This window comes from Pleurodeles waltl, chromosome 8 (assembly GCF_031143425.1).
Source record: "Pleurodeles waltl isolate 20211129_DDA chromosome 8, aPleWal1.hap1.20221129, whole genome shotgun sequence".
NCBI classification, from domain to species: Eukaryota; Metazoa; Chordata; class Amphibia; order Caudata; family Salamandridae; genus Pleurodeles; species Pleurodeles waltl.
This window is the reverse complement of record NC_090447.1, coordinates 99261574-99272382: the sequence shown is the minus strand read 5'-3', so window position 1 is coordinate 99272382 and position 10809 is coordinate 99261574. Positions and strand designations below refer to the sequence as shown.

The following is a 10809-nucleotide window of genomic DNA, read 5'->3' as shown; positions in this document are numbered from 1 at the left end:
GCAGTGAAGGATCTATGTCATGCAATACCATCAGAGGTGCAGACAAATAGGCGTAAACAAAGATTTAGTTGAATGTACCTACATTCCTTAGTTGGTCAGTTGAAAGGTGTGTCAGTGCCTAGATATCCTCACAGGTGACAAGCAGCGCCTACTAATCCACCTTACATTACATGGAAGCTGCGGTGTAAACCACTGACAGCCTAGGTACTCTATGAAGTGTCTTTAATCTGCCTTGATTCTTCTGTACACAAGGAGGACACATCATTCAACAGTAGGCCTTTGCATAAGCTAATAAATCCCTGCTAGTAGCAGATCAAACTTTATAATTTTGAGTACTCTCCTAATGAGTAACCTTCATCACCTCTTGAATGCCTGTGTGGAAAGACCTCAGTATATGAGACAAGCTTGCAAACCCATCAAGCAGAAAAGGATAGTTAACACTGCGGCTAGATCAAACTATGGCAACAACCTTCACATCTTCTGGCTCTTACTAATTCCCCATTTAATATCTCATTAAAGGCACTGAATTGTAACTCCAGGGTGCAAATGCACCTTAAGAAATATACAGTCAATTTATTGGATCTCTAGAGCGCAGTATGCCGTCACAAGGCACCTTCTGAACAGGAAAAAATGTAACATCGCTTTATAAAACAGATCTTTTATTTTAAATACATTTGGAACACAGATACAATTTTGAAATGTTGACACTTTACAATAATTTTGATATTCGGATTTAATTACACACTATGTACACACTATATATTAAAATATTATCAGTAAAAATATATTACATCCCAAAATACATTCTTAACAAAAATAAAATTTGTACAGACTATATGGGCTTGTGCTGTTTTCTTTTCTACATACAAATTACACGTGTATGAAAGTTACACTCTCTATTCCATTTGGGGACTTGCTTTTTGATTTAAATATCTCCCATTCGGGCCACATTCTTATGATGCTAGTCCTCCACTATAATCAGCATTCGGGCCACATTCTTATGATGCTAGTCCTCCACTATAATCATCATTCGGGCCACATTCTTATGATGCTAGTCCTCCACTAATCAGCATTTAAATGTTCTGCTGGGTTTGGAATACAGTACACAATAGTAAACTTGCACATACTGAATAAACTTTCTCCACCAGAAACTGCAACATTTCATCTTGCATAATGGTGAGGACTACTCACCTCGAGGACTACTGCCTCACACGGTGTCCAGAAAAACAAGTATTCCTAATGTACACAATTCTAACACTGGTGTTCACTGTACACAGAAACACACCTAAGTGGGGCATGCAGCCATTAGGTGCTTCAATACATAGAATACAAACAGATATACAAAAATCAGATGTAGTTTCTCCTGGGTACATGCAGCTCATACATTCCTCTTTCATACACTTAAGACACAGGCCGGCATTGTGTGTGAAACATTCAGCCTTCCTTTTGTACCACAAAATAGGATAACGTTGCAAAAAGTAATCTGTTGATGGAACCGGTGCAAATGATTTTGCATTCATTTGCTAATTTGTTGCAACAGATGTACCCTACTTTTGCAACATTTGCAGCGCTACAGCCCACGTCTCTGAGGGTATTCTGACAGTACTGCCAGCGAGGCCCATACAGGGAGGAAAGTGCTACTTTGGAAGCTTATAAACAGGATGTAGATAGCAATTAAGGACGTGTCCTCGGACAGGCGTCTCTCTGGAAGTGCAGCTTTAAATTGTGATCCATAAGAATAGCTGTAAGGATTCTGCAATTCTTTCACGACTGCAGTCCATTCATGTCTAGTTTAAACACAGAGCCTGTGCTTTGTCATTGAATACTCCTGGGCAGCCCAGTTCACAAGGTACCATAGGGATCGACGGTATGCCAACAACGGCTTCCTGTAGGAAAGAGTTTAGGCTTAGAGGATTGTTTTAAGTGTGCTGTCACAGCTTACTACAAGGAGGTTGTGTCTCACAGTTTAGATCTCTATAACCCATACGCGTCGAGCAAGCACAGTCATTTTGAAGTATTATCCTGCTGGCTGTAAGTGGCATCTCAGTCCTTCAACCAAGAAGGGATATGACCTAAAGCATCACTGTACCCAAGACAGGAGATGCCTATCCCAAGAACAAAGGGTCGTGAAGCTGAGGCGTCAACTGCTGGAGAACATTCACCTTCACCACGTGGCCCATAACAGCTCATACTCAGACAATTCAAAGAACACTAGTAGTATCCCCAGCTGGATGAGTTGAAGGAAATGGATGCGTAGACGGCATGAGTTACTGGCATCTGTATTCTCCTTTGGGAGTCTATACGGAAGGGAACCCAATGTTCTCGAGTTCAGAAGGCCTTCCTAGTAATTTTTGGAGTAATGTGCAGAGAAAATCTTGGCGATCCTCTCAGTTTCTTCTTTGGGCAGATCAGTGGATGTCAGATCCCGCTTGTGGCGTTCACGCCTTCGGAAGGGAATCCCTTGAGGACCAGTTCCTGTCTGACAAAGAGAAACATCTGTCAGTAATACAGTCTGCTTTATATACATAGTATCTTTCTGTTACAACTTATAAATTTGAACCTTGAATTCTTTGAAAACGTTATTATACACCCAAGCTATTTATTTTGAAATATTCATGGTTTCTTAATAATTTGTCATTCTGTAACGTAATGCCAAGTGTTCGTTTTTTTATTCAACCCATGAATCTGTATATTATTGCTTTCAGCTTCAACTGTTGTCTATGAAGATTACATTAAAAAATCAACTCAACAAAACAAGAGAGTGAGGAGAAAAAAGAGCCTGTTCCTCTCCCCTTACTGCATGTCCCAAACAAAAGAGAACAAGCTTGCTATCGTCAAAATGTACCATCAATAATGTCATCCCCTCACTTCACAAAAAAACATTTGTTATTTTAAAAGAACCCTCACCCACCAAACTGGTTGGTGTTATGCCTCATCACTGGGTTCCCACCTCAGATGGCTATTGCATCCAAGGTCTGCTACAATGCCTGATAACAGCAGAGCTGGTATTCATTTGTAATGTGATGTGATGAAATTGTGACTGAGTTAAAGCTACCGCCAGGGCATCCGTCCCTACGTAACTCTTTAATAATGGACACCTTGGGTAGGATGAAATACATGTGGACATGGATGTGCAGTGAGAAACTACTGATCTCTCACATCCTAAAGTGCATGTCAACATGTTTCAGCCAAATATACGTGCCATATAAGTCACTGTGGCTTTCTTCAGGACCACTAGTGAAAAGCCCTAGTTCCTTGACGCATGCACACTAAGGCATGCGTATTACTCCACACCTCTTTCTGAATTGTAATCGCACCAGATTCGGGCAACATGGATCCATCGAGGGGGCGGCGCCTGTACTCACACTTTCGTCAAGGTGAGCCACCTGTACCTTCTTTTGAAATAACCAATAGTTTTTTGTGAAATAAGGGGATGACATTATTGAAGATTATGTGCCATCCTTTACTCCTTCAGGTTATTGTCCCTACACGAGCACCAGCAACTAGCTTCTCAGTCACTAGCCAAGTAGTGCACTTTACAACACATTCACTAAAATGAGTCTTTGGTTCTACAAACTTTTCCCAAAAATAAAATTAACCCATGAGGGAGTGACATAGGTATCTTTACCAAGATAAAGATTGTGTGTGTTTGTGTTAATTAGAAAGACCATAGGGCTCGAGATCTGCTAATATAAGAATACTACGATTCAGCCCGCTGAGGCATTATAAATAGAATAAACTTGAACTGATAAATGTTTGCAAAAGAAGAGAAACTTGAGAAAAAAAAACAAAGAACTCCACACTCTAAGGAACCCTCAGAGATATTAAAGGGCAAAGCAGCATAATTAATTTTGCTTCATGGTGAGGTTCGCCTAAAGACACTTTTTTTTCACTTTCCCTGTGGAGGGGACAAAGTAAAAAACAGCTGCCAGGCAAAGCAAAACCATCTTTTTCAAAGTGAGAGTTCCAGGAGCAGGTTAGGGTTTCCGATTATGATGCAACAGTTCAGATCTGTAATGAATCAGTTTCCCCTGCGATGGCCACAATTCTGCCTTGTCCTATCACAAGTTAAGGAACTAGTTACTTACCTTTGGTAATGCCTTTTCTGGTAGAGACTTTATCTAGACGCAGATTCTATACCTTAGAAATAACCTCAGGTGTCAGACTGTATCTGGAATTTTTTTGTAAGCAGTACCCCTGTGCGCCATTAGGTGGTGTCAGGCAGCTCTACATGGCGCCTTCGCCCGCGCCAGAAGTGTCATGCATAGTGCCTTTATAGAAGCCACCCCAGCGCGCCGACTAACTAGTGCCCTGAAAGGGGTACAGGCGTGTTCATGGAAATCAGTTTACAGAGTTGGGAGGATGGGTGGATAAGTAAGGAATCTGCAGGTAGATAAAAGTCTGTACCAGATAAGCCTCCGTGTTAGAGCTGGGGACGAGAATGGGGAAGAGAACTGAAGTCAGTGCACTTGGGTGGCACCTATATATGCACCGCTCCTTCCACTTTCATCCGGATGCCGCTGCTGTCACACAGAGCCGAACGATTCCACTCACCGAAGGGCAGGGCTACTGCTCACAAAATATTTCCAGATCCAGACTGACACCTGATTCTCAGGTAATGAATCTGCGGCTGGAAGTCTCTAACAGATATATTATTATTGATCAGTAAAAGGGAGAAAGGAAATCCACCAATCCTGCTTTAGCCAACAGCTGGTGCCACAAAGATTCTTCACTGATTGTTCTCTCAGGTAAAGAAGTCTGAATGAGACCAATCAGACAAAACCACATCGGCAAGGCCGATCGGTTTGGCTTTTCACAGTGTAAAGTGTCAATATGTTAATCTAGTATGAAAATTAGTTACTTACCTGTAACTGTAGTTCCCCAGTATTGGAATCTTTCATAGATTCACATGCTTGAACCATTCCCCGTCGTCAAGATGGGAGCCCCCAGTACATTATAACAGCAATATAGAAGCAACTACAATGAAAAAAGGCCCAAAGGCTTTCACTTCGGTAGCCTATCCTTGTCTCTATTAGTAAAAAGGACCAAAGCAAGTCCCAGCCAATCAGGCTTCCCCTCCCTCTAGAACCCTCCTGTGAGAAGCTCCATTCCATCAGATTTTCCAAAGCACGAGTGCCAGAGTATCTGAAGAGGACAGGTAACAGTGAGCTTCCCACGGGAGGAGGGAAAGTCGCATGTGAATCTATGAAAGATTCCAATACTGGAGAACTACAGTTACAGGTAAGTAACTAATTTTCTTACTCCAGTATTGGAACTTTCATAGATACACATGCTTGAATCAGAATAGCAAGCAGTAATAAAGCACATTCTATAGTATATACCAATATATATATATATATATATATATATATATATATATATATATATATATATATATATACATAAAAAATGAAGTTGTCCTCATGTGAAAGCGCACTCCCAACAGGTTAATATAAACGGGAAGAAAAAGCAAAGCCAGCAACTCACAGTGAATTCTTTAAGCAGTTTCATTATTCCAGGCCTTAAGTTATAAAATCATCTCTGGACACGTGTTTCAAGGTCAATCCTTTCTTCAGCAGAGAAAATGATAAAAGTGTTTCACCCTCGTAGGTGCAGCCAGTGCTGGAGGTGTTCCAGGCATCTCTTTCTTACTGAAAAGACCGGCATGGCTTCAGCTTGTCTAATTACAGGCACCTGATTAGTCTCTTTAAATAAAAGCCCGCCCCAGTGGGCCTCTCAAGTGAGCAGTGCATGCTGGTTGTGGTGGTCCTGCAATTTTTTCATTTTGCCCCAAGTGGGTTGTTGGAGCCAAACAAAATAATGACCCAAAGTGCAAAACCTTTGTAGGTGAATCCAAAGTAAAATTGTCAGATTTGCTGTGAATAACCCAACCTGATTGCTCTTATGTGACAATCCATTTTTAGTCACACAGACCTGCTTCGATGTGCAGTGGTGCTGACTTCCCGGCTGGACAGGCCGGTTAATTATCAAAAATGAAGTTGTCCTCATGTGAAAGCGCACTCCCAACAGGTTAATATAAACGGGAAGAAAAAGCAAAGCCAGCAACTCACAGTGAATTCTTTAAGCAGTTTCATTATTCCAGGCCTTAAGTTATAAAATCATCTCTGGACACGTGTTTCAAGGTCAATCCTTTCTTCGGCAGAGAAAATGATAAAAGTGTTTCACCCTCATAGGTGCAGCCAGTGCTGGAAGTGTTCCAGGCATCTCTTTCTTACTGAAAAGACCGGCATGGCTTCAGCTTGTCTAATTACAGGCACCTGATTAGTCTCTTTAAATAAAAGCCCGCCCCAGTGGGCCTCTCAAGTGAGCAGTGCATGCTGGTTGTGGTGGTCCTGCAATTTTTTCATTTTGCCCCAAGTGGGTTGCTGGAGCCAAACGAAATAATGACCCAAAGTGCAAAACCTTTGTAGGTGAATCCAAAGTAAAATTGTCAGATTTGCTGTGAATAACCCAACCTGATTGCTCTTATGTGACAATCCATTTTTAGTCACACAGACCTGCTTCGATGTGCAGTGGTGCTGCCTTCCCGGCTGGACAGGCCGGTTAATTATCAAAAATGAAGTTGTCCTCAACAAGAAAGAAATGCCTGGAACACTTCCAGCACTGGCTGCACCTACGAGGGTGAAACACTTTTATATTTTTCTCTGCTGAAGAAAGGATTGACCTAGAAACACGTGTCCAGAGATGATTTTATAACCCAAGGCCTGGAATAATGAAACTGCTTAAAGAATTCACTGTGAGTTGCTGGCTTTGCTTTTTTCTTCCCGTTTATATAACCTGTTGGGATTGCGCTTTCACATGAGGACAACTTCGTTTTTGATAATTAACCGGCCTGTCCAACCGGGAAAGCAGCACCACTGCACATCGAAGCAGGTCTGTGTGACTAAAAATGGATTGTTACATAAGAGCAATAAGGTTGGGATATTCACAGCAAATCTGACAATTTTACTTTGGATTCGCCTACAAAGGTTTTAAACTTTGGTTCATTATTTCGTCTGGCTCCAGCAACCCACTTGGGGCAAAATGAAACAATTGCAGGACCACCATAACCAGCATGCACTGTATTCACTTGAGAGGCCCACTGGGGCGGACTGGTATTTAAAGAGACTAATCAGGTGCCTGCAATTAGACAAGCTGAAGCCATGCCGGTCTTTTCAACAATAAAGAAATGCCTGGAACACTTCCAGCACTGGCTGCACCTACAAGGGTAAAACACTTTTATATTTTTCTCTGCTGAAGAAAGGATTGACCTAGAAACACGTGTCCAGAGATGATTTTATAACCCAAGGCCTGGAAAAATGAAACTGCTTAAAGAATTCACTGTGAGTTGCTGGCTTTGCTTTTTTCTTCCCTTTATTTATACCTGTTGGGAGTGCGCTTTCACATGAGGACAACTTCGTTTTTGATAATTAACCGGCCTGTCCAGCTGGGAAAACAGCACCACTGCACATCGAAGCAGGTCTGTGTGACTAAAAATGGATTGTCACATAAGAGCAATAAGGTTGGGATATTCACAGCAAATCTGACAATTTTACTTTGGATTCGCCTACAAAGGTTTTAAACTTTGGTTCATTATTTCGTCTGGCTCCAGCAACCCACTTGGGGCAAAATGAGAAAATTGCAGGACCACCATAACCAGCATGCACTGTATTCACTTGAGAGGCCCACTGGGGCGGACTGGTATTTAAAGAGACTAATCAGGTGCCTGCAATTAGACAAGCTGAAGCCATGCCGGTCTTTTCAACAAGAAAGAAATGCCTGGAACACTTCCAGCACTGGCTGCACCTACAAGGGTGAAACACTTTTATATTTTTCTCTGCTGAAGAAAGGATTGACCTAGAAACACGTGTCCAGAGATGATTTTATAACCCAAGGCCTGGAATAATGAAACTGCTTAAAGAATTCACTGTGAGTTGCTGGCTTTGCTTTTTTCTTCCCTTTTATATAACCTGTTGGGAGTGCGCTTTCACATGAGGACAACTTCGTTTTTGATATATATATGTATATATATATATAGAGAGAGAGAGATTGAGAATCACTGAAGGAGAGACAAAATATTCAAAAAGCAATGAACATAGTAAAAGAACAGCACCTTAGCCTGAAAAATAAGAAAAATTACATCATCAATGGATGAAACAATGCTATACAATGTGCACAAAATATACTGGGCTGGCGGTAAAAAGGAATGAAGAAATACAACAGCTCACCGTTACTGGAATATATGTCGTAAAACTGTTTGTCCTACCCCCACATCACCCTGCTGTGTTTCTTCTAAACAGTAATGTTTCGCAAATGTATGCATTGACTTCCAAGTGGCCGCACTGCAGATGTCCTGGATGGGCACTCCTGCAAACAGCGCCGTGGATGGGACCACCTTCCTTGTTGAGTGTTGAGTGTGCATGAGTTGGATTCTGTAAGGGTTTTCCTGCTGCTGTATGACAATAGTTAACAGCAGAGGCTATCCACCTTGCAATCCCCTGCTTGGACAACGACCGGCCTTTTCGAGGAGCACTAAATGCTACAAAAAGTTGATTCAATTTTCTAAATTGCTTGGTTCTATCTAGATAAAACTTCAGGCACCTCTGAACGTCCAATGAATGAAGAGCAGAGCCTGTTCTGCCGGTGTTGATGGATTTGGGAAATATGACTTTAGTACCACCGGTTGGTTAATATGGAAATCCAAAGGAACTTTGGGTATAAACTTTGGATTTGTTCGTAAGATTACCAGGCTCTCTTGAACTGTAAGGGTCTTGGATAGTGAATGCTTGGCTCTCGCTCACTCTTCTGGCTGAGGTAAGAGTGAGAAGGAGAGCGACCTTCCAGGATCGAAATTTTAAATCCGCCTTGTGAATTGGCTCAAACGGAGACTTCATTAATTGGGACAAGACCAAGTTAAGTTGCCACGATGATGGAGGAGGTGTGACTGGAGGGAAAGATCAGAACAGCCCTTTAAGAAATAGCTTTATGACTCTGTACGTCTATAGCCGGAAATTGCTGCTAAGTGGACTCTAATCGAAGAGATAGCCAAACCCGTCCTGGCCAGATGGAGAAGATAAGGCAGTATTTGCTCCGGTGATGAATAGAAAGGATGTACCTGAGCTTGTGTACACCATGAGCAAAACCTTTTCCACTTCAGACAATACCATTTGCTGGTACTCTCAGCTGCAGCTCTGGCGAGGATGATTCTACAATCCGAAGGAATATCTAGGTGCGCAAACTCATGGTGTTCAGGAGCAAGGCTGTCAAGTGAAGTGAAGCCGGATCCGGGTGGAGAATTTGACCCTCGCTCATTGTTAGTAGGGACGGCATCACTGGTAGAGGGATGCTGCGGCTCTCTGAGAGGAGAAGGAGCTCTGTATACCAATACTGGCGAGGCCATGCCGCAGCAATCAGAAGAAGCTTGCAGCGTTCATTCTTGATCTTCGCTAAAACTCTCCGTATGAGGGGAAGGGAGGAAAGGAGTAAGCATAAATTCCTGACCATGCCATGGAAAACGCATTCGCCCAAGAGCCCGATGGTGTTCCCGACTTGCAAAGAACCGGCATTTTGCATTCTGCGGGGTGGCAAAGAAATCCAGGTTTGGTTTTCCCCATAAGGAAAAAACTTGATTTAACACTCCTTGATCCAGCTCCCATTCGTGGTTGGATGATAGAGACCTGCTCAGAGAGTCTGCTATGATGTTCTGAACGCTCAGGACATGTTCTGCTCGAAGGTTTATCTTCTGTCTGATAGACCATACCCAAATGCGCTGAGATTCTCTCAATAAGAGGAGAGATCTGGTCCCTCCCTGTTTGTTGATATAATGCATTGTTGTAGTATTGTCTGTCCGAATGAGTACTGATGAGCCTCTTATTTTTGGAAGAAAAGCGTGAAGCGCTAATCGAACTGCCTTCAATTTGAGATAATTGATGTGAAAAGACATCTGATGTGGCTTCCATTTGCCCCTGACTTGTAAGTGCTGGAGGAAGGCTCCCCGACCTTCGGGAGATGCGTCAGTAGTGATCACCCACGGAGCTGGCTGGAGGAGAAAGAAAAGCCCCCTCGACAATTGAGACTCCTGAGTCCACCAAGTCAGAGGTGATATGGGTTTCGTTATTCTGATTACATCGTCAAAAGACTACTTGGACTGTGTCCACTGAAGGTCTGGCTGTTCCTAGAGGGGTCTAATTCTGAGACGACAGAACTAGACAGTACTAGTGGAATGCAGGAGGACATCATTCCCAACAGGGACTTGAAGAGGCGAACAGAAACATACTTTCTTTTTCGCAGGCACCCAGCGAGGGACATGAGCTTTTTCCGCCTCTCCTCTGTAGGAGTTGCCTTGTTGGTGGAAGTGTCCAATATTGCCCCTAGAAATGTTCTCCTTCTTAAGGGCTGGAAGGCTGACTTGTCGCGGTTGACTGTTAGGCTGAGATTTGTGAACAGCCCCACGCAGACGCATGTGGCCCTCAATACCTGAGACCTGGACCTGGCCTTGACCAGCCAATCGTTCAAATACGGGAAGACTTGATGGTTGTTCCTTCTGAGGAAGGCTGTGACCGGAGCTAAACATTTGGTAAAAATTCTCGGGCCGATTTCAGACCGAAAGGAAGCACTTTGAACTGGAAATGGTCTCCGTTTACTACAAATCTGAGATATTTCCTGTGGGATGGATGTAAGGGGATATGGAAATATGCGTCCTGCAAATCGAGGGTGGACATGTAATCTCCTATATTGAAAAGGGACAGGGTGTCTGTTAAGGTAATTATACGAAATTACTGCATTTTGAGATAAGTATTGAGATCTCTG

At 42.7% G+C, this 10809-nt stretch overlaps 1 protein-coding gene across 1 annotated transcript in view; it reads right to left on the bottom strand.

Moving 5' to 3' along the window:
- Positions 1–650: 650 nt before the first annotated feature.
- C2CD3 (C2 domain containing 3 centriole elongation regulator) overlaps positions 651–10809 on the bottom strand; it is a 348142-nt gene continuing 337983 nt past the window's right edge. The window contains exon 33 of the mRNA XM_069203824.1: positions 651–2479. Coding sequence (XP_069059925.1) covers positions 2342–2479 — 138 coding nt within the window. The 3' untranslated portion in view covers positions 651–2341. The remainder of the gene's footprint in view (positions 2480–10809) is intronic.